Source organism: Heterodontus francisci, chromosome 3, assembly GCF_036365525.1.
Source record: "Heterodontus francisci isolate sHetFra1 chromosome 3, sHetFra1.hap1, whole genome shotgun sequence".
Lineage (NCBI taxonomy): Eukaryota > Metazoa > Chordata > Chondrichthyes > Heterodontiformes > Heterodontidae > Heterodontus > Heterodontus francisci.
In genome coordinates, this window is record NC_090373.1 from 84,755,160 (window position 1) to 84,780,429 (window position 25,270).

At 40.8% G+C, this 25,270-nt stretch overlaps 1 protein-coding gene across 1 annotated transcript in view; it reads left to right on the plus strand.

Moving 5' to 3' along the window:
* LOC137352430 (sterile alpha motif domain-containing protein 12-like) overlaps positions 1 to 25,270 on the plus strand; it is a 68,773-nt gene that overhangs the window by 9,683 nt on the left and 33,820 nt on the right. The window contains exon 3 of the mRNA XM_068017848.1: positions 2,340 to 2,532. Within this exon, the coding sequence (XP_067873949.1) occupies positions 2,340 to 2,532 (193 nt within the window). The remainder of the gene's footprint in view (positions 1 to 2,339; positions 2,533 to 25,270) is intronic.

Genomic DNA, 25,270 nt, shown 5'->3' on the forward strand with positions numbered 1-25,270 from the left:
ACTTTCTAAGTTGCTTTTAAGTTACATGTCTCTATCACAAAATGTAAACTAGGAAAGCTAATTTCCAAATTGCTTTATTTGACCTGAGTGATGATTTTGAAATGAAACCCTAAATTTGTTTTCCCAGGTTCACATTGGTGAGGTATTGTTCCCTTATTGCAGTGTACCTTGATGCACCTTGGTTCTGTCACCTCTTATACTATGACAAAAACATTTCACCTTGTATGAACTAATGGAATGACTCTCATGGACCCAGTCAGATAATGAGATGGGGGAATTAATGTTGTCCTCTTACTCTGGCATTGATCACCATCATATTCTTAGTATAGTCACTTTTTAATTTGATACTGGGAATGAACAATGTTACAACCGGGTGGAAGGAGTGCACTGTTTTTTCTAGTTCTACTTCTCCACAGGTCACAACATATAGTTAAATGTTTACCTAAGTACCGATGTGGTCAATCATATACTCTTTATCGCTGAATAAAATACACCAACCAGGTTTCTTTAATAAACAACAAAATTATCAATTTATTAGAAAACAAGACTTCTCTAGTAACAAAGCAAAGCATTAACTCACATATTTCTCTCTGCAGAGGTCTGTTACAAAAAAGAATACTTTGGCCAAATACTTGCTAATTCTTGAAGCAAAACAAATGATACGGAAGGAAGTCAGTTGTCCCTTTTGGTCTCACGTCCTGGTATACAGAGATAGGTCATTGGGATCTTTTCAGAAGCAATTTGTTCCGGAGATGTCGAGAAATTGTTTTGTAGGCTTTCCAGGACATGTGGCATCAGGAGTTTCAGCCAACATACACTTGAATTGCAGGGTGTTCCTAAAGACAGGAGGAAAGAGGAGCTGACACACTGGCCTTCTCAGGGTCTCTTAGAGAGGTGCAGACAAAATGAGCTGGGGTTTCTTTTCCCTTGGCAGGTAAAACACCAACTGTCTTCAAAACAGTTCAAGCCCCAACTGAACTGAAAACAATATCCAAACCCCAAACAGAAAGTCAACCTCCTGACCTCCTTAAATCTCGACATGTGGCTTCTCTGTAAACATCTTCTCCAGATCACCAAGGTTTCTGTTGTTTATTGAGCTTAAAGCACATGATTTCTAGCAAAGGTTGCTTTCAGTGAACTGTCAACAACAAAACAAAGTCCAGCATTTATAAAATCTTTAGCCTTCCAATGAACCATCTCCACAATTTAAATGAGTCCTCAAAAAAAAACTTAACAAAAATAGAGAAGCACCTTCATAATAATAAATAGTTTCTTATTTCAGAGGGTTATTTTTAAAATTACCATCATCGTTTGTGACATGAATTGAAAAATGGCAACATTTGTAATGTAGTTTGTAATACAGTGTTCATTAGGTTGATGTTTTACTGTATCAAATATTTGAGCAATATGAATTCTTGATATTTTTTTAAAATTTCCTGAATAGTATAATCAACATTAAGATCTACTGAGCTGGTGTTAATTAACATAATGATTGATCCTTCTGACTTAATTTGGTATTTCTTTGGATATTAAGCACAACACTTTCAGAAGGATGTTAAGGCATTAGAGAGGGTGCAGAAAAGATTCTTGAGGATGGATCCAGGGATTAGGAACTTTAGTTACATGGATAGGTTGGAGAAGCTGTTTCTGTTCTTTATGGAGAAGATTAAGAAGAGATTTGATAGAGGTGTTCAAAATCACAAGAGATCTGGACAGAGTAGATAGGGAGAAACTGTTCCCATTGGCTGAAGAATCCAGAACCAGAGGACACTGATTTAAGGTGATTGGCAAAAGAAGCAACAGCGACATGAGAAAAAACATTTTTACACAGCGAGTAGTTAGGATCTGGAATGCGCTGCCTGAAAGTGTGGTGGAAGCAGATTCAATCAAGGTCTTCAAAAGACAACTGGATAATTATCCAAAGAGAGAGAATTTGCAGGGCTATGGGGAAAAGGCAGGGGTGTTGAACTAGGTGAGTTGCTCTTGCGGAGAGTCAGCACAGATATGGCGAGCCGAATGGTCTTCTGTGCTGTAACCGTTCTATGATTCTATGACAAAATCTTTGTTTCTGTGCAGTAAAACTAGATCTTGTTAAATTGTGTGGTATATATATTTTAAAAAATCTTGTCATTTGTTTGACTGCATATTTTTATGATTATGTTGGGGAGAGGTTACATCATTGTAAATATTTGAACGCAACAGCCAACATAATTACATTACACATTTTCAGAAATTGTTGTTTAAAGCCAGCCAAAGTAGATACTTGATTGCAACAGTAGTTAATTATAATTACTGGGGGATGCAGTAGGCATTTTTTAATTTTTGTTTTGATCTGATAGACTTTACCCCTCAGTTTCTCTGGGTATCAACTTGAACTGGAAGAATGCAAGATTCAAGTAGTGCAAAATGCCCCATTGCCAAATAAACCAGTTTCCTTGTGGACAGAGGATGAAGTGTGTGAGTGGATAAGAAGTCAGTATCCAGGACATAGCTCTGTTTTTGTTGAAGCAATTTCTGAACATGCAATCTCAGGTAAGAGCTTAGAATAAGCTACTGTGCCTTCAGTGGTACAATCAGAAGTTATCTTTTTCTTCCACAGACCTGTTTTATGGGTGAATAATAGCAAAGGTTTTCTCCACCCCTGCCATCTCTCAGGTCTGCAGGCATCAAATTGTGAAGGAAGTTGAGAATTTGTAAATATAAGTGTTGCAATTTTACACCTTGCCTTGCATGTTCTGTCATACTGTAGTATTAGTCATCCTGTAAGCAGCCCGAGCATCTTATGTTTAATGGTGTGCCTGTACTGTTCAATATCTAACTGTATGACAGTGTAACGCAGGGTGTAGCAATACTGTTCCTTTATGATTTGAACTAGATATTTGTGCCTTTCACTTATGTGATTTAATCCTCTTGAACGCAGACCGAGAAAATACTTGGTAAAACAACACAAGTTGTTAAGCTGCATTATTTCACAGCATGTGAATAGACAGAGCAAAGATCAGATTCACTCATTTTAATCAGTACAACTTGTCTTCATTTTGTAACACAAAATAATGAATACGGTGCACAGTCAATGAATTGTCTTACTTGACAAATAAAATAATTCCACCTGCATATGACTTTTGAGCCTGGCCAAAGCTTTCTCTTGGAGCTTCCTGGATGTAGACCTGACTGTCATTATCTGCTTTTGCTTTTTGTTTTAATATCCCTCTGTTCACAGGCAGAAAGGAACCAGAGACTTCCCAAACTAGGTCTCAGGTGTTCCTTGGTTACCGCAACAAGCTCATTATTACAACCTATATGGGAAACTCATTAGCATTTTAACCATGTATTGTTTCAGTGCCTATATTTAACTTGCATGAATAGAGTTTGCTTTAAAAACCAAACATTTTAAAGTAGCTTATTTTTCCAAATATTTTATGTGGAAAATGGGTCATACAACTATGAAATGTGCCAATAAACATGGCAAAATATAATGTTTGTTGAGATGATGAAAATAGAGTCATAGAGTCATAGTTATACAGCACAGAAACAGGCCCTTCGGCCCATTGTGTCCATGCCAGCCATCAAGCCACCTATCTATTCTAATCCCATTTTCCAGCACTTGGCCCGTAGCCTTGTATGCTATGGCATTTCAAGTGGTCATCTAAATGCTTCTTAAATGTTGTGAGGGTTCCTGCCTCTACCACCCCTTCAGGCAGTGGGTTCCAGATTCCAACCACCCTCTGGGTGAAAAAATGTTTCCTCAAATCCCCTCTAAACCTCCTGCCCCTTACCTTAAATCTATGCCCCCAGGTTATTGACACCTCCGCTAAGGGAAAAAGTTTCTTCCTATCTAACCTATCTATGCCCCTCATAATTTTGTATCCCTCAATCAGGTCCCCCTTCAGCCTTCTCTGCTCGAAGGAAAACAACCCGAACCTATCCGGTCTCTCTTCATAGCTGAAATGCTCCAGCCCAGGCAACATCCTGGTGAATCTCCTCTGCACCCTCTCCAATGCAATCACATCTTTCCTATCGGGTGGCGACCAGAACTGTACACAGTACTCCAGCTGCGACCTAACTAGCATTTTATACAGCTCCATCATAACCTCCCTGCTCATATTCTATGCCTCGACTAATAAAGGCAAGTATCCCATATGCCTTCCTAACCACTTTATCTACATGTGCTGCTGCTGCCTTCAGTGATCTATGGACAAGTACACCAAGGTCCCTCTGACCCTCTGTACTTCCTAGGGTCCTACCATCCATTGTATATTCCCTTTCCTTGTTAGTCTTCCCAAAATGTATCACCTCACACTTCTCAGGGTTAAATTCCATTTGCCACTGCTCTGCCCATCTTACCACCCCATCTATATCGTCCTGTAATCCAAGGCTTTCCTCCTCACTATTTATGACACCACCAATTTTCATGCGAACTTACTGATCATACCTCCTGTATTCACGTCTAAATCATTAATGTACACTACAAACAGCAAGGATCCCAGTATCGATTCCTGCAGTACACCACTGGTCACAGGCTCCCAATTGCAAAAACAACCCTCGACCATCACCCTTTGCCTCCTGCCACTAAGCCAATTTTGGATCCAATATGCCAAATTGCCCCGGATCCCATGGGCTCTTACCTTCTTGACCAACCTCCCATGTGCGACCTTATTAAAAGCCTTACTGAAGTCCTTGTGGACTGCTTTACCCTCATCTACACACCTAGTCACCTCAAAAAATTCAATCAAATTTGTTAGACATGATCTCCCCCTGACAAAGCCATGCTGACTATCCTTGATTAACCCTGCCTGTCCAAGTGGAGATTAATCCTGCCCCTCTGAATTTTTTCCAATAGTTTTCCAACCACTGATGTTAGACTCACCGGCCTGTAATTATCTGGTTTATCCCTTCTACCCTTCTTGAATAATGGTACCACGTTCGTTGTCCTCCAGTCCTCTGGCACCTCACCTATGGCCAGAGAGGATTTGAAAATTTGTGACAGAGCCCCTGTTATCTCCTCCCTTACCTCACATAGCAGCCTGAGATATATCTCACCTGGGACTTTGGATTTATCCACTCTTAAGCCCGCTAAATCCGCTAATACCTCCTCCCTTACAATGCTAATTTGTTGAAGTATATCACAATCCCCCTCCCTGATCTCTACACCTACATCGTCCTTCTCAGTAGTAAACACAAATGAAAAGTAATAATTTTAAAGCTCACCTACATCCTCCGGCTCAAATTATGCCCTGAAGTCCTAAGGATGATTTTTAGTTTTATGAGAAGGCATTACAGAGACTTCCCCGGATATGTACTCTGATGGCTATTGTATGAAATATTGACAGTTATTGCTATGAATTATTTACAACTTTCATCCAATCTAAAAATGAGCCTAGTTCCAAATTATCTATCCATAATTATGATTAGCAAAAACCCATATGGTGTGAAGGCACTATATCACAGAATCACAGAACTGTTTCAGTGCAGAAGGAGGCCATTCGGCCCATCATGTCCACACTGGCTCTCTGAAAGAGCAACTCCCTCATTTCCATTCCCCTGCCTTCTCCCCATATCCCTGCGTATTCTTCCTTTTCATATAACAGTCTTTTTGAATGGTTCAGTTGAATCTGCCTCCACCGCGTTCTCTGGCAGCACATTCCAGACGTTAACCACTCGCTGCGTGAAAAAGTCTTTCCTCATGACACTTTTGCTTCTCTGACCAAATACTTTAAATCGGTGCCCTCTCGTTCTCGATCCTTTCACGAGTGGGAACAGTGTCTCTCTATCTACTCTGTCCAGACCCTCATGATTTTGAATACCTCCATCAAATCACCTCTCATCCTTCTCTTCAAGGAAAACAATCCTAACTTTTCCAATCTACTTTCATAACTGAAGTTCCTCATCCCTGGAACCATTCTTGTAAATCTTTTCTGTACTCTCTCCAATGCCCTCACATCTTTCCTAAAGTGCGGCACCCAGAACTGGACGCAATACTCCTACTGAGGCTAAACTAGTGTCTTATACAAGTTCAACATAGCCTCCTTTCTCTTGTACTCTATGCCCCTATTAATAAAGCGCAAGATACTGTATGCTTTAACTGCTCTCTCAACTTATCCTGCCACCTTCAATAACCTATTCACATATACACCCAGGTCCCTCTGCTCCTGAAACCCCTTTAGAATTGAACCCTTTATTTTAAATTGTCTCTCCATGTTCTTCCTACCAAAATGAATCACATCACATTTCTCTGTATTGAACTTCATGTGCCACCTGTCTGCCCATTCCACCAACTTGTTTATGGCCTTTTGAAGTTCTGCACTATCCTCCTCACAGTTCACAATGCTTCCAAGTTTCGTATCATCTGCAAACTTTGAAATTGTGGCCTGTACAACAAGGTCTAGGTCATTAATCTTCTTTCTTTGGCCTCCTTGTCTTGAGAGACAATGGGTAAGCGCCTAGAGGTCAGTGGTTTGTGGAGCAGCGCCTGGAGTGGCTATAAAGGCCAATTCCGGAGTGACAGACTCTTCCACAGGCGCTGTAGATAAAATTGGTTGTCGGGGCTGTTACACAGTTGGCTCTCTCCTCGCACTTCTGTCTTTTCCTGCCAACTGCTAAGTCTCTTCGACTCGCCACTCTTTAGCCCTGCCTTTATGGCTGTCCGCCAGCTCTGGTGATCACTGGCAACTGACTCCCATGACTTGTGATCAATGTCACAGGACTTCATGTCACGTTTGCAGACGTCTTTAAAGCGGAGACATGGATGGCCGGTGGGTCTGATACCAGTGACGAGCTCGCTGTACAATGCGTTCTTGGGGATCCTGCCGTCTTCCATGTGGCTCACATGGCCAAGCCATCTCAAGCGCTGCTGGGTCAGTAGTGTGTATATGCTGGGGATGTTGGCTGCCTCGAGGACATCTACATTGGAGACACGGTCCTGCCACCTGATGCCAAGGATTCTCTGGAGGCAGTGAAGATGGAATGAGTTGAGACGTCGCTCTTGGCTGACGTACGTTGTCCACGCCTTGCTGCCGTAGAGCAGGGTACTGAGGACACAGGCTTGAAACACTCGGACTTTTGTGTTCCGTGTCAGTGCGCCATTTTCCCACACCCTCTTAGCCAGTCTGGACATAGCAGCGGACGCCTTTCCCATGCATTTGTTGATTTCTGCATCGAGCGACAGGTTACTGGTGATAGTTGAGCCTAGGTAGGTGAACCCTTGAACCACTTCCAGAGCATGGTCGCCGATATTGATGGATGGAAAATTTCTGACGTCCTGTCCCATGATGTTCGTTTTCTTGAGGCTGATGGTTAGGCCCCTTTTATTCCATGAGCTACAAGTTTGCACACAAGTCTGTTATGTGGCACTATATCAAATGCCTTTTGAAAGTCCATGTGCACCACATCAACTGCATTGCCCTCATCAACCCTCTCTGTTACCTCCTCAAAAAACTCCAGCAAGTTAGTTAAACATGATTTTCCCTTACGAAATCCATGCTGCCTTTCCTTAATTAACTCGCATTTGTCCATGTGACTATTGATTTTGTCCCGAATTATCTTTTCTAGAAGCTTTCCCACCACCGAAGTTAAACTAATTGGCCTGTAGTTGCAGGGCTTATCTTTAGACCCTTTTTAGAACAAGGGTGTAACATTTGCAATTCTCCAGTCCTCAGGCACCACCCCTGAGCCTAAGGAAGACTGAAAAATTATGGCTAGTTCCTTTGCAATTTCCACCCTCACTTCCCTCCGTATCCTTGGATGCTTCTCCTCCCCGCTCTCTCCCGTGATCGCCGCTTCTCCTCCCCGCTCCCTCCCGCGATAGCTGCTTCTCCTCCCCGCTCCCTCCCGCGATAGCTGCTTCTCCTCCCCGCTCCCTCCCATGATCGCAGCTTCTCCTCCCTGCTCCCTCCCGTGATCGCCGCTTCTCCTCCCCCCTCCCTCCCGGGATCGCTGCTTCTCCTCCCCGCTCCCTCCCACGATCATCGCTTCTCCTCCCCGCTCCCTCCCGCAATCGCCGCTTCTCCTCCCTGCTCCCTCCCGCGATCACTGCTTCTCTTCCCCGCTCACTCCCTTGATTGCCGCTTTAGTCACCACATTCAGTTTCCCGTTCACTCCTGTGATCGCAACTTCCCTTCACCGCACCCGCCTTCTCGCTGCTCCATCCTGCTTCCACCTTCTTGCTACTTCATCCCACCACTCCTGACTGCTCGCTGCTCCATCCCGCCATTCTCTCCTGCGCCCATCTGCTCGCCGTTCCCTCTTGGTGCTTGCTCCCTACTTCGCTGCCTGGAGAATCAGAAGGGTGGAGGTAGCGGGGTGCGAGCGGAGGGGGCCGGGCAAAGCAGTGAGATGAGTAGTTGGGAGCAGTGGGATGGAGCATCAAGAAGTGGGGAGTGGCAAAGAGAAGCGGCGATTGAGGCAGCGATCGTGGGAGGGAGCGGGGTGACATTGGGAGGAATGGAGGTGGAGATTGTGGCCATTGAGGGGTGAGGTGACACTCGGATGTCATTACCTCTGACATCATTACGTGTGATGTCGAAGCGCGCATGCGCGGACCCATATCGGCAAGCTGACAAATGTTCAGATGCACCAATGACGTCAGTGATTGCTTTGCATTGTCAGGAGACACTCCGAACCCATTACCATGTGACTGTTACATCATCACTGCACTGGGAGGGGTTGCTCTCAGTGTTTCCAATATTAACCCTTTCAGGTTCTTATACCACAATGATGTGCCTCAGCTTGTGGTGTACAGTCTGTAATATCTATACTGCCCATGCTTATGACAGACAACCACCTGTACTGGACAGTTAATGATAACCATTATCCATCACAATAGAAGTCAACTACAAAGAAGTCACTTACAACACATTAAGTGTGCTGGTTATTTTTGGCAGACTCAGATGCTCAATAAGCTGTTTGCACCTCTGTATTTACCCTTTAATAAAGCTCTGCAAAGCAAACGTTTTATTCTTCTGGTACAGAATATTCTTCTGGTTCAGAATATTCTTCTTGTACCTGTATAACACCTTTGACAGGTGTCAGCTGATTCTGAAAAAGAACAAGATGCAGCTTTATGTTTTGACTGTTGGTGTCGAAAAGCTGATTGTTTTTTTTCTTCCAAAATCCACCTTCAAAGGTTTTTAGAAATGATGGAAATTGTGAAAAGTCTCAAACTGGGGAGATCACTTATAATCACAGCAGTTAAAATAACATTTATATATAGTAGTAGTTTACATTCAGATAAATAAGGAACAATTTCTTCCCATTTCCATTCATTTGAGAGAAAATTGAACCTTTAGTGGTTTCAGGATTGGATATGCAATTTGGATCAAACAAAACTGAATGCTGAAATAGAGGCTGTTTTGTTCCTAATGGTACAGTAATGTCAGGACTGCTTTTAAATTTAGATTGGTGCTTTGTTGTTTAATGCAGTCGCACATTACATGACAATCAATTACCATGTGATTGCACAGGAAGTTAATTATTATAAAATATTTAGAAACTCCCTGGAGGATGATTTTTATTAATGTTTTATGTTAAGATGATATCAGTGTTGTGTAGCTTTCATAATAATTGAAAATAATGTCACAAAAGGTAGTTGAAATTTCTGGTAAGCTGGTATATGTTTATAATTGGCTATACGGCCTGAAAAATTGAGTAAGTGCTCTTTTGGTATGTGGATGGGAATTGAAAGTGACTCATCAGCCTGAGAACAATATGATGCTTACCTCATAGATCCAGATGACTCTGCTTCACAAGGCTGGAGGCAGATGTGAATGTCGATGTCCACAGATCTGTGAAGAAGGTTCTTGGTTTCTTGCTAGAATTAGTAGTGGACTAACTGAAGTACTAACCTGTTCAACTAATTATCCTAACTTTATATGCAGCTTTGGCGGTTTGTTGTACACCTTTATGATAATCTGCATGGTAATACAATAATTGCCATTGTCCAGTGTGGCATGTGGATAGCAAGTTGACCTATGAAATTAGTGCTAGGATTTTGAGGTAGTTCTGATGGCATGTATGGAATGTACAAGGAAGGCTATATGGAAGATCCTGCCACTGTTTCATAACCCTTCACCTGATTGGTAGGATCATTAAAGGCTAGACATTGGCTTCTGTATCTTTGAGCCTATGGTATCTTTTGTCATAAATTCAGGCCTTTCAATCCTCCAAAATGGCAATGTGTCTGGCTGTGACTTGGGTTGTTTGTGAACCAAATGTGGAAACACAAGAATATTTTCATTATTTTTGGACTGTACTTAGTGCTGATATTTTTAAAATACGTATAGAAGACAAGTTATTCAGCACAGTGAAAAATTATAATTTTGGTGCATTGTATGTTTCATTTGCATGGCTTTACCAGTGACAAGACTATTATGGAAGCTTTATATCTGTGGTTTGTCAAATATTTAAATAGAAAAAACATGAGTTGTGTCAGAAAATCATGGGTGCCCAAAATCACATGCAGTCCTTTAACTGTGATGTGACCAGTGTGTTGACAAATAACAAAGAAAGAACAGTACAGCACAGGAACAGGCCATTCGGCCCTCCAAGCCTGCGCCGATCTTGATGCCTGCCTAAACTAAAACCTTCTGCACTTCCGGGATCCGTATCCCTCTATTCCCATCCTATTCATGTATTTGTCAAGATGCCTCTTAAACGTCTCTATGGTACCTGCTTCCACCACCTCCCCCGGCAACAAGTTCCAGGCACTCACCACCCTCTGTGTAAAGAACTTGCCTCGACATCCCCTCTAAACTTTGCCCCTCTTACCTTAAACCTATGTCCCCTAGTAACTGACTCTTCCACCCTGGGAAAAAGCTTCTGACTATCCACTCTGTCCATGCCACTCATAACTTTGTAAACCTCTATCATGTCACCCCTCCACCTCCGTCGTTCCAGTGAAAACAATCCGAGTTTATCCAACCTCTCCTCATAGCTAATGGTATTACTTTTTTGGTTCTGTACTCTGCCCCTAATAAAATCCAACATCTTCTCTGACTTTAACTACGCTTGCTCTTGTACTTCCAAGGAATTATGTATCACCCACCACCAAACCCCCAATCTCAACCCGCTCTCTGTCTTCCATACATTCTTATGCCCTTTGCAATCCATGTCACTGTTTCACAAACCTCTAATTTTATGTCACCAGCAATTTTCAATATTGTGTTCCCTATTCCCAAGTCCAAATCACATATATAAAGTTAAATAAAAGTGAACCATCTTCCACCATTTCAATCTGAGCAATTTCCATTCAACTTAAGTCCTGATCTCCCCTCTTGTCCAGCAATTTTCTATGTTACTACTTTTCCTCTTGAGAAACCCTATCAAATGACTTCTGAAATCCATATTGTTATGAAAGTACTTCTATTTTTAAATTATTTTTTGAGGATGTGTATTTTAGAATCTTGGACATTGGTTTATTTGGGAAAACTGAAAGGACTGCATGGATGTTTTTTTACAAGGGTCACCAAGAGGTCTTGTTGGAAAACAACGTTTACTGGAAATCATGTGCCTTAAGCTCAATACACAACAGAAAGCTTGGGTGACTTGGGGGAGATGCTTACAGAGAAGTGGTATGTCAAGATTTATAGCGGTCAGGAGATTCTGACTTGCTGTTTGGGGTTTCACGTCTGAGATATTGTTTTGGTTCAGTTGGGGTGTGGTCTGTGTTTGAAGGCTGTTGGAGGTCAATATTCTGAGAGACTAGACACCGACTCATCTTTCCCTATCTCTTTGAAAAACCTACAAATCCAGAGTGGGATAACTGAAACCCCTGATGCCACATTTCTCCTGGAAAGCCTACCAGACTACTTCTCGACATCTCCAGAGTGAACTGCTCCAGAAAAGATCCCAGTGATCTGTCTCTGTATACCCGTACGCTGGACCAAAAGGAACAACTTCCATATCTTCTCTTCAAGAATTAGCAAGTAGTTGGTCAAAGTAATTTTTTGTTGTTTTTTATGTAAAAAAGAGCTCTGCAGAGAAAATCTCTATTTTTCAGTTAACCAGTGTGTGTGTGAGGGGTTAAGGTAAAAAGGGAACTTTCATATTTCAATCTGTGTTAACGCTTTGTTTCATTACTGGATAAGTCTTGTTTTATAATCTGATAATTTTGTTGTTTATTAAAGAAACCTGGCTGGTGTATTTCATTCTGGGATAAAGAGTAGAGTATATGATTGACCGTATCGGTACCTGGGTAAATATTTAAATATATGTTGTGACCTGTAAAGAAGTGGAAATAGAAAAGACCATGCACTCCTCCCGCCTCAGTCATAACAATATGGACTACTTTGACTACGTTTTCTTTATACATGCAACCAATGACTTCAAAAAAACTCTTAAGCCTGTCAAACAAAACTTTTGAAAAATCTATACAGGATATCCGAGATCTTATACATCTCCAAATGCTTACTGGTTTGATATCAAATTTTGGATTCAAAAGGTTTTTTCAGAATTGATAGATTAACTGATCCACAGTTAACTACTTTATCCTTTCTCTTCTTGAACATTATCAACTCAGGGGGTTGGGAACCTGAGGGGTAGCTCAAATTGGATGTAAGTAAAGCTGGTAACAGGAGGTAGAAAAGTAGCAAGAGACATTAGAAGGCAGGCGAAACAAAGATGAGCAACAACTAGGCTTAGAATGCAGAACAATGTCAAGAATACATGGTTAAGGGCACTCTACCTGAATGCACGCAGCATTCGCAACAAGGTAGATCATTTAAAGGCCCAAATAGAGGTATATGGGTATGATCTAATTGCCACAACGGAAACGTGGCTACAGGGAAACGTGGCTACAGAGTGACCAAGCTGATAATAAGGGATGGGATCAGTATATTAGTAAGGGAGCATCTCAGATCAGAAGAACAAAATGTTGAATCTGTTTGGGTGGAGCTAAGAAACAGCAAGGGGCAGCAAACATTGGTAGGAGATGTTTGTAGGCCACCAAACAGTAGTGATACTGTGGGGCATGGTATTAATCAGGAGATTAGAGAAGCATGTGGCATTGGTAATACAGTAATCATGGGTGACTTCAATCTGCACTAGGTAAACCTAATAAGCACTAATGTTGTGGAGGATGAGTTTCTGGAGTGTGTTAGGGATGGTTTTCTAGAGCAGTATGTTGAGGAACCATCAAGAGAACAGGCTATTTTAGATCCAGTTTTATGTAATGAGAAAGGGCTAATGAATAATCTTGTTGCAAAATAACCTTTAGAGATGAGTGACCATAATATGATATTTACATTATGCTTGAAAGTGAGGTTGTTCAATCCAAAGCCAGGGTGTTAAATCTGAACAAAGGAAATTATGAAGATATGAGGGGCAAATTGGCTGAGATGAATTGGGAAAATACATTACAAGGTATGACAGTACATAGGCAATGGATAGTCTTTAAAGAAATATTACATAGTTTACAGCAACTATACATTTCTTCAAGTCACAAAAACCCCAAAAGTAAAGGCAGTCAACTGTGGATAACAAAGGAAGTTAAGGATTGTATAAGATTAAAAGAAAAGGCCTATAAAGTTGCCAGAAATAGTAGTAAACCTAAGGATTGGGAGGATTTTAGAATACAGCAAAGGAGAACGAAGAAACTGATAAATAAAAGGAGAATAGAATAAAAATGTAAGCTAGCAAAAAATATAAAAATGGACTGTAAAAGCTTCTACAGGTACGTAAAAAGGAAATGTTTGGCAAATGTGGGTCCATTACGGGCAGAGTCAGGAGAATTTATAATGGGGAATAGAGAAATGGCAGAGAAGCTAAATGATTTCTTTTTGTCTGTCTTCACCGAGGAAGATACAGGAAATCTCCCAGAATTAGAGATCCAAGGGATTAGGAAGAATGTGGAATTGAAGGAAATTAGTATTAGTAAGAAGGTTGTATTGGAGAAAGTAATAGGGCTGAAGGTTGATAAGTCTCCAGGACCTGATATTCTACATCCCAGAGTGTTGAAAGAGGTAGCTATGGAGACAGCGGATGCGCTGGTAATCATCATCCAAAATTCTATAGATTCTGGAGTAGTTCCTGCAGATTGGAAGGTAGCAAATGTCACCCCACTATCTAAGAAGGGAGGGAGAGAGAAAACAGGGAATTCTAGACATGTTAGCCTTACATCAGTTATTGGGAAAATGCAAGAATCTGTTCTAAAGGATGTGATAAATGGACACTTGGATAATAATGATCTGATTGGGCATCGTCAACATGGATCGATGAATGTGAAATCATGTTTGATGAACCTGCTGGGATTTTTTGAGGATGTTACTAACAGAATTGATAAAGGGGAGTCAGTGGACGTGGTATACTTGGATTTTCAGAAGGCGTTAACAAGAGGTTAGCTAAATTAAAGCACATGGGATAGGAGCTAATATACTGGCATGGATTAAGGATTGGTTAACAGGCAGAGAGCAGGAATAAACTGGTCATTCTCGCGTTGGCAGGCTGTGACGAGTGGGGTACCACAGGCATCAGTGCTTGGGCCCCAGCTGTTCACAATATATATCAATGATTTGGATGTGGGGACCAAATGTATTTCCAAGTTCACAGATGACACAAAAGTAGGTGGGAATGTGTGTTGTGAGGAAGATGCAAAACAGCTTCAAGAGGATTTGAAGACTTAGTGAGTGGGCAAGAACATGGCAGATGGAATATAATGTGGAAAAATGTGAGATTATCCACTTTGGTAGGAGGAACAGATGTGCAGAGTATTTCTTAAATGGTAAGAGATTAGAAAGTGTAGATGTACCAAGGGACCTGGATGTCCTTGTCAAGAAGTCACTGAAAGCTAACATGCAGGTGCAGCAAGCAGTTAGGAAGGCTAATTTACATTAGTTAAGGCTAATGTTAGCCTTTATTGCAAGAGCATTTGAGTATAGGAGTAGTGAAGTCTTGCTTCAATTATATAGAACCTTGGTTAGACCGCACTTGGAGTACTGTGTGCAGTTTTGCTCTCCTTACCTTCGGAAGGATATTGTTGCCATAGAGGGATTGCAACAAAGGTTCACCAGACTAGTTGCCGGGATGGCGGGACTGTCCTAGGAAGAGAGATTGGGGAAACTGGGCCTGTATTCTCTAGAGTTTCGAAGAAGGAGAGGTGATCTTATTGGAACCTACAAAATACTTAAAGGGATAGACAGGGTAGATGCAGCTAAGATGTATCCCCTGGTTGGGGAGTCAAGAACCAGGGAACACAATTTTAAAATAAGGGGGAAGCCACTTAGGACAGAGATGAGGAGAAATTTCTTTACTCAGAGGGTTGTGAATCTTTGAAATTCTCTAACCCAGAGGACTATGGAAGCTCAGTCATTGAGTATGTTTAAAGCAGAGATTGACAGATTTCTAAATACAAATGACATAAGAGGATATGGGGATAGTGTGGGGAAAAAGGCATTGAAGTGGATGATCAGCCATGATCACATTGAATGGCGGGGCAGGCTCGATGGGCTGAATGGCCTACTCCTGCTGCTATGTTCCTAATTCCTCATCTACAGTTATCTCTCAACATTTTGTTCATGCCTGCCTCCTAATTTAGCTACCTTCTCACTATCCAGTTTGAATCACAACCAAATATCTAAACTGAGAAAACACCTTTCCGAGTTGGTGTTTCACATTTCAATCTTAATGGACCCATAGGTTTGCAATTGAATGTAATTCAAGATATGTAGCTTAATTGAAGATGCAGGTTATGAGTTGAGTCTTTCAATCAAATTGCCATCAACGTAGAAACTGCTGTCCTGTAAAGATTTGTGACTCGTTTTAAATATAATTTTGAATTTTGATTTTATTTTGAATACAAGATCTTTGATCTTGATTGTATTTTAATAAAAATTGGATTAGAAGCAACCATATTAAGTGGTAGCTTTATTAATGCCACTTGCAGGAAGATGAGACAGAAGGTACTCCAACTTAAACTGGCAAATTTGAAGCAATCCTGTCTGGATCTTGATTCTATCCAAAGAATCATAGAAATTTATAGCACAGAAGGAGGCCATTTGGCCTTCCTGTCCTCACCGGCCAACAGGTAGCCATCCAGCCTATTCCCACTTTCCAGTTCTTGATACGTAGTATTGTAGGTTACGGCACTTCAAGTGCATATCCCAGTACTTTATAAATGTTATGATGGTTTCTGCCTCTACCAACCTTTCAGGCACTGAGTTCTAGGCCTCACCACACTCTGGGAAAAATATTCCCTCGAATCTCCTCTAACCCTTCTAGCTCGTTCCCTTAATCTATACCCCTGGTTATGGACCCCTCAACCAAGGGGAATAGGCCCTTCCTATCCACTCTATCTAGTCCCCTCATAATTTTATATATTTCAATCAGGTGTCCCCTTAGCCTCCTTGTTCCAAAGAACACAATCCGAGCCTATCCAATCTTTCCTCATGACTAAAATTCCTCAGTCCAGGCAACATCCTCGTAAATCTCCTTTGTACCCTTTCTGGAGCAATTTCATCTTTCCGTTATTGTAGTGACCAGAACTGTGTGCAGTGCTCCACTTGTGGCCTATCCTGTGTTTTATACAGTTCCAGCATAACCTCCCAGCTCTTGCCTTTATTAGCTGAGGCATAGAATGCAAGTATTTTGAATGCCTTCTTGACAGCCTTATATACCTGTCCAGCCACCTTCAGGGATCTGTGGACATGCACTCCAAGGTCCCTCTGTTCCTCTACACTTCTCAATATCCTACCACCTATTGTGTATTCTCTTGCCTTGTTAGCCTTTCCCAAATGCATTACCTCACATTCTCCAGATTGAATTCCATTTGCCACTGTTCCACCCACCTGACTAGTCCATTCTTATCTTCCTGCAGTCAATCACATGGCCAATTTTTGTATCGTCTGCAAACTTCTTAATCATATCCCTACATTCAAGTCCAAATTGTAGTATTAGGACAAGCCCCGCGCAGACACGATAGGCCAAGTGGCCTCTATCTGTGCCGTAAACGTTCTATGATTCTATGTAAGGGTTAATGTTGGAGACAGTGAGAGCAACCCCTTCCACTGTCGAGATGATGTTGTAACAGTCACATGGTAATGGGCTTTGCAAAGAAGAGAGTAGCAGCACAAAGGATGCTAGCTAAGGAGGCTTGAGAGTGTAAATAGTAATGTATATATAATAAAGTGTTATTAATTGACCTAATCTAGACTCCTAGGCTTTATCTCCTATGCCCTAGCTATGCTACAACTACTACTACTATTACAACAACAACACTCAACACAAATCATTGATACATAGCACCAAAAGCAAGGGACCGAGTGCTGAGCCCTGTGGAACCCCACTAGAAACAGCCTTTCAGTCAAAAACATCCATTGACTCTTTGCTTACTGTCCCTGAGCCAATTTTGGATCCTATTTGCCACTTTGCCTTGGATCCCATGGGCTTTTACTTTCGTGACTAGTCTGCCGTGTGAGATCTTATGAAAAGCCTTGCTAAAAGCCATATAGGCCACATAAAATGCACTACCTTCATCGAAGCTCCTTGTTACCTCTTCAAAAATTCAATCATGTCAGTCAAACACAACCTTCCCTTAACAAATCCACCCTGACTGTTTTTGGTTCCAAATGAAGATTTATCCTGTCCCTCAGTATTTTTACTAATAATTTTCCCACCACTGAGGTTAGGCTGACTGGCTTGTAATTACTCTGTATCTCCCTTTCTCTCTTTTTAACAATGGTACAACATTAGTTATCCTCCAGTTCTCTGGCATCACACCTGTAGCCAGAGAGGATTGGAAAATGATAGTCAGAGCCTCTGCTCTTTCTTTTGCTTCCTTTAGCAGCCTACAAACTCTTTCGTCCAGGCCTAGGTATTTATCCACTTTCAAAAATGTTAAAATCCTGAATACATCCTCTGTCACTATGTTAATGTCATCTAATATTTCAAACTCCTCTTCCCTGATTTTTTTTTTAAACAGATTCAAATTATCCATTAAGAACAATACCAACGTCCTCCGCTTCCACACACAGGTTACACTTGTGGTCCCTGATGGGCTGTACTTTTTCTTTAGTTATCCTCTTGCTCTTATGTATTTATAAAAAATTATTTGGGGTTTCCTTAATTTTACTTGCCAATATTTTTTCATGCCCTCTTTTTGGTTTCCTAATTTCCTTTTCACTGTCACCCTTATATTTTTGATATTCCTCTAGGTTTTCTGCTGTATTGAGCCCTCGGTATATGTCATAAGCTCCCTTTTTTTCTTTACCTTCTCCTTTCAACCCCTTGAAATCCAAGCGGCTCTGGATTTGTTATTCCCACCCTTTTTCTTTAAGGGATCATACTTGGTCTGAACCCTCACTGTCTCTTCCTTGAATGCCTCCCATTGATCTGGCTCTGATTTACCTTCAAGTAGCTGTTTCCAGTCCACTTTAGCTAAATCACATGTCAGCTTAGTAAAATTAGCTTTTCCCCAATCGAGAACTTTTATTCCTGCTCTATCTTTGTTCTTTTCCATAACTACCCTAAATCTAACAGAATTATGATCACTTCCAAACAAATTGCTCCCCAACTCATACCCCTTCCACCGACCCAGCTTCATTCCCTAAAATTAAATCCAGAATCACCTCTCTTGTTAGGGTTGCTATGTACTGTCTAAAAAGGTTCTCCTGAAGGCATTTTAAGAGTTCTATCCACCTTTTACAGCTGGTCACTCACACAACTTGAATTGTACTATGTTGTTGTCCTGTTTGATTGAGTTGAGCTTCAATTCCAACATTCTATCTATCCATTATCAAGACTGTATATTTCCACTTCACTGTTCCCTACTTCTGTCCCCACCATCATCAAAACTCCTATCTACATTTTTTTCATTACTAGTGTCAATGTCCTGGGTTTTTTCCTGCACAAAATTCCAACACATCTAGAGTTCTGTGCTTGCATCTATGGTGTACTAAGCCACAGTCATCTTTCATTCCCTGTCTTCATTCGCCTCTTTTAGTTCCCCCATTTCACAGTGCGTCAATTACAGAATCTGCACATTTAGAACTTCCTCCATGACCTCACACCGTCTGACCATTGCAACTTACAATATGCCAGCTTGTACCCTCTGCTTTTCTGACTCCGATCCACTGTGTATTTCTCCATCTGCTTCCACACCTTTCATTCCATCATTCGTGCCGGAGTCTACAGCCATTACACCCTATTCTCTAGTATAGGAACTGGGAAAAGTTAGAAATGTAATAGGTATTAAGAAAGTGAAAGGGGGGAGGGTGGAAAAAGAACAGCAGGGAATGTCTGTGATCTGGTGGAAGACCGGAGAAATTAAATGACAGAAGAGTTGGTGGTCAAAATCAAAGGGAGTGGTAATGGGACAAGTAAAGAAACAAATGGTGTGTCTAGAGGAGATATCAATGGCAGAGTGATGAACAGCTGCTGTCCGAAAGCAAAAGAAAGGGAAAAACGAGACTAAAACCAAACTCTGCAAGGAAACCAAATTTGGTGGGGGGGGTGCAGAGATTAAGGTCTGAAATTGTTCAACACAATGTTGAGTCCAGAAGGCTGCAGAGTGCCTAATTGGAAGATGCGGTGCTATTCCTCAAGCTTACGTTTAGCTTCACTGGAACACTGCATGAGGCCGAGGATAGTGAGATCAGCATGACATAGGAACATAGGAAATAGGAGCAGGAGTAAGCCATTCGGCTCCTCGGGCCTGCTCCACTATTCAACTAGATAATGGCTGATCTTCTACCTCAGTGCCATTTTCCTGCACTATCCCCATATCCCTTGATATCTTTAATATCTTGAAATCTATCGGTCTCTATCTTAACATACTCAATGACAGCAAGGTGGAGAATTAAAATGAACCTCGGGGTCCCGCTTGCGGACTGAAAGGAGGTGTTCCGCAAAGCAGTCGCCCAATCTGTGTTTGGTCTCCCCAGTGTAAAGCAGACCATATTGTGAGCAGCAAATACAGTATGCTAAATTCAAAGCAGTACAGCAAATCACTGTTTCACCTGGAAGGAGTGTTTGGGGTCTTGGATGGTGAAGAGAGAGGAGGTTAAAGGGCAGGTGTTGCATTTCCTATGCTTGCATGGAAAGGGAAGGGGACATGGTATTGGTGGTGATTGAGGAATGAATTAGGCTGTCACAGAGGGAACGGTCCATTCAGAATGCTGGGAGAGGAGGGGATGATGTGTTTGGTGGTGGAATCACGCTGGAGTTGCTGGAAATGGCGGAGGATGATCCTTTGGATGTGGAGACTGGTGGGGTGGAAAGTGAGGACAAGGGGAACCCTATCAGGGAGGGGAAGGGGTGAGAGCAGAAGTGTGGGAAATAGGACAGACAAAGTTAAGGGCCCTGTCAATCACAGTGGATGGAATCCTCAGTTGAGGAAAAAGGTCACTGACCTGAAATGTTAACTCTTGTTTCTCTCTTCACAGACGCTGCCTGACCTGCTGAATATTTTCTGCAATTTCTGTTTTTATTTCAGATTTCCAGCATCTGCAGTATTTTGCTTTAATGTACTCTAGTATCCTTTACCCAAATCCTTCTGTCTTGCTTGTTTTGACCAAGGTGGGAGGAGTGCATTGTCTTTTTTCTAGTTCCACTTCTCCACAAGTCACAACATATATTCAAATAGTCATTTGGTCGTACTGAACTTGAGTATTGTTGAAAATAGAGACATTATGTCGAAGATTTTCATCTGGCACTCATCAGGACAATCTGAAAGAATACCAATGTAAGGGAAAACAACAAATTTATACTGTGTGAGAAGACAGTGCTGATTGGTTAGCAAGTGAACTCTGATTGGTAGAGGCATTGCACCAGTTAACGGTGACTGACAGTTAACTGTCAAGCATTGTTTGAAATTTAAACCAGGCAGCTTGACTCTGATTGGTCAAGGCATTGCCCTGAGGAATGAACCAGTGATTGGCTATCACATTTTGTTTAGTTGAAATAGGTGCAATGTTTGTACATATTCTCTCTGTCTGCAAAGAACAGGGCCCTGTTTATTAATATATGTAGCTTCCAGGATGTGCAAATGTGCCACACTGCGAGCCCGACTGACAACCTTAAATTGGTTGTCAGCGATTCTTAGAACATTGAGGATTACTTAACAAATGTTATCCAATCGCTGAATCACATCTAATGTTGGACACTGTGTTTTGAGTTTTGCAAGCACGGGCAGGTTGGGTATGGCCTGTACCTTGCCCATTGCGAACAGCAGAAGGGACATGTTGTTTGATACGATTTGCCAGACTTTGGAACGTACGGCCTATATATCTAGCGTCACACTGGCATTGAAATTCATATATCTCATTGCTCATTTGTATGATAGACAGGACTTTTTTTTTCATATGTTTACCCAGTTACTGATACGGTCAATCTTAGACTCTACTCTTTAAAATACACCAACCAGGTTTTTTTTAATGAACAACAAAATTATCAGTTTATTATAAAACAAGACTTAATCAGTAATGAAGCAAAGCATTAATACCCAGATTGAAATATGAAAGTTTACTTTTTACCTTAGCCCCTCACAGACACGGACACCCATGAAGCCGGTTAACTGGAAAAAATAGAGATTTTCCTTTTAGAGCTGTGTTACAAAAAAAAAAGACAAAAAATAATACTTTGGCCAAATTCTTGCTAATTCTTGAAGAAAGAAAGAGAAGGTATGGAAAGATGTCAGTTGTCCCTTTTTTGTTTTGGTGTCCCAAATACACATAGATGGCAGTCACTGGGATCTTTCTCTAACAGTTCTTTTCAGGTGATGTTGACTATCAGTTTGGCAGGTTTTCCAGGTGAAATGCAGCATCAAGTGTTTCTGGCAGGCCTTGCAGGAGGAATGCAACGTCAACTTTTCTATTTCTTACACTCGCTTCCAAAAGCTTCTCAAAGAGTTAGAAAAGCTGGCAGGCTTTTCAAAGAGATGGAAAAGACTGAGCTGGGTGACTGCTCTCTTGGCTGGTTTTTAAAACTCCAACACACTGTCCAAAATGAAACCAAAAACAATATCTCAAGTGCCAAGCCTCCTGACCCCTATAAATCTTGACCTGTCACCTCTCTGTAAACATCTCCTCTAAATCAAAAAGCCCCTGCTGGGTATTTATCTGAAGACAAATGACTTCCAGTCACGGGTTGTTTACAAACCAAGTCCAAGAGACCTTACAATGCCCTTTTAAAAAAAACACACAAATTCCAGCATCTATGGAATCTTTTTTTCCAGTTTTAAAACACAAGGCCTCAAAATTTAACAAAAATAGAAGTACTTTTGTAACATACTACATGTCTGCTCATCTTCAAAACCTTCCCAAAAACCACAACTTGTCAGTCACTTTTCCTAACTCTTTCCCCCCAATTCCTGCTTGGTTTCCCTCCCTTCTTTTGTGAAGCATCTTGGGACATTTGTCTACCTTTAGAGGTACAATATAGTGCAAACCTTTTTAATTGTTATGGATCTAATTAGCGATAGAAGAAAAGCAGGATAATGGGGGAAGTGATATTAAATGGAAAAATAGTTACAAGTATTTAAATTTAAATTTAATTGGTCACATCTTTATGTTGTATAAAGTTTAATGGTCCTTACTAGTGAGGCTGGCAAGAATTCCATATTCCAGTGTACTTTGTTGTCTTTACCTGTAATAGTGCCTGTAACTGTTCACAGCCATGATGTATCAGCCATAGATGAACCCAGCTGTAATGCTTTAGCTGGTGTTACGACCGAGGGAGGAGGAATACACTGTTAATTCAGTCCCACTTCTCCACAGGTCACAGCATATCAATAAATTTTCCCACTTACCAAAACAGCTAATTAGATACTCTATTTGCCTCTGAATAAAACACACCAACCAGGTTTCTTTAATAAACAACAAAATTATCTGTTTATTACAAACTAAGTCTTAAGCGATAATGAAGTAAATATGTACATGCGAATTGAAATATTAAAGCCCCAGATTTTTATATCCTAGGTGTCACACACACTCACATACATCCAAAAACCGGTTAACTGGGAAAAAAAGGGATTTTTGTTTACAGTTGTTACGAAGAAATAGAAGGAATAAAATAATAACTTTTACTGAAGAGAAGAGATGGAAGTCCAGTGTTTTGGCACGATGTCCCAAAGTCAAATAGTTGAAATTTTCCCAGGCGAGGTTGATGAACAGTCTGTTTGGGTAGGCGTTCAAAGAAATTTAACTGTGGAAGGCTTCACATAGGTCTTCCATCAGGTGTGTAGCAACAGGTTTCAGTTGTCACACACATTCGATACAAAGTTCATTTGAAGATGCAAGGTTTCTGCAAATATTCAGGGTTTCTTCAAAAAATATAGGAGGCAACAGTACCACTTCATACAAGCTTTTGCTTTTCAAGAGCAGGGATTCTTCAAAGAGAGGTGATAGCTTTCTTCTGAACTCCTGGCAGGTCCAACTCAAATTCTAATTGCCTGCTTTAGTCCAAACCCATTGGCTTTTAACAGTTCAAAAATGAAACTACTTTTCCAGACAAGTCTCATGCTAGTCAGAAATTTTCTCTTGTCACAACAAAGAATAACTCTGAAGTCAACCCCCCTGTGGTGTTTACTTGAAATCACTGTTTTCCAGTATTTGTTTACTGGTCAAAACCAGGAACCTCTTGTTGACCTTCCCTTTTTCTTTTAAAAGCATCCATAAAGTTCAGCTATCTCCAGATGTTTCAATGTCCATGAAATCCTTTTATGGTTTTTAAAAATATAGATTCCCAAGTTTTAACACAAAAAATGGAAAATCTGTAATACTGGGGGTAAGATTTCAGTGAAGCTTTTGAATCAGCACAAAAACAAATCACAGTTTAAATTTCAGACTATTCTGACCTTGCGAACGCTTAAAATTAATCTTTTTTGTATTTAAATTCTGTTCTAGTATGGGGTATATCTAACAGTCCAAACCATTTTAGAGAGAACTTCTTGTAGGCTCAATAAATTTGTATCCGTCAGTAATTGCTATGATCTTTGCTGAACATGAAATTACTGAATATGAAATTTTTCCATTGCCACAGCTGACCCAAAAACGACAAAGAAATCAGCTAGTGAATCTTTCCAAATTTTCAGTTTCTTCTGGCAAATTTTTTGAAGCATGTAAATTACAAGCAGAATATTTTCCATAGGGCAGCAAGTTGGTGCTTTTCACAATGGGTGTCTATTAGAATACTGTTTTTGAAATTACCAGGAATGTTCAGTGTCATTGGTGAAGAAATCATACAAATCTCACTGTAAACTAGTATACATGAGCTTCAGAGCATAAATATCTGAGTAAGAACTATATTTTTATTTAATCCTCGATCCAATGACTTGAAATTTACCTGTGCAAGAAGTATTACATTTAATCTGATCACTTTTATTGCTTTCACTTTTATATTGTATTGTAATTCTGCTTTGAAAACACTAGGTAGCACTAGAGTTTAAACAGTGATGATTTGTGAGTCATTGTGCCATTTTGTTAAATGTATTCCTACTGGATATCCTATTTAAGCTCCTATAGGAGTTCCTGCTGAAGGACAGTTTACAGATAAATCTAGGACAGTAGTCAAAATAAATAGCACACAGTTCAAAACAACATGCTCATTGATGATTCCAAATGCTTGGGTCAATTGTGTAGACATTTTGTAATGAATGCTAATGTAGAGGGGTGGTTAAATTGTGTAGGTTGGTCCATCACATAAATGTTGAAATTCCTTCCGTTAAAGCTGTGACTGCTTCACAATTTTTTCTGCACACTAAAGACAGCTGAAAGTGAACAAAAGTGAAATAATCCCCAATTTAATCCTGTTTGCAAAATAACTTTGGTCATTAGTAATAGGAAATGCCAAATAACTTCAATCCTTCAGTCAGAGATTCATGTGTAAATTGTGCAGGAATAACTAAGAGTTGTGGTCCATTATAACTTTAGATGAAGAGCTGTGAAAGCCCCCAACTAAAATGGCGCAAACATCACTGTTGCTAGGTTTCCATAGCCTGTTCCACCATAGTTCTGATGGACAAGCCTGAGAACCCTTCAGAAATTTAGCCCCTATTTGATGTGGAATATGTTTGGGGGTGATATGCAATAGAGACTGATGTAAAATATGCTGGTGTTACGATCAGGTGAGTAAGGTGTCTAGGGGTCTTTTACTTTCTTCACCTGGTCTTATTGTAACAGGGTTTGATTTTTAAACACTGTCTTGAGCTCCCCCTTGGTGAATCCTTGTTCACCACTTTCCAATTATAAGGCAAAGAAATGAGCACACCAGGTTTTCTTAGGTTTAAAGAAGAAAAGTGAAATTTATTAAACTTACTTAAACTCTAATTCGGTTAACGCCTACGGATATA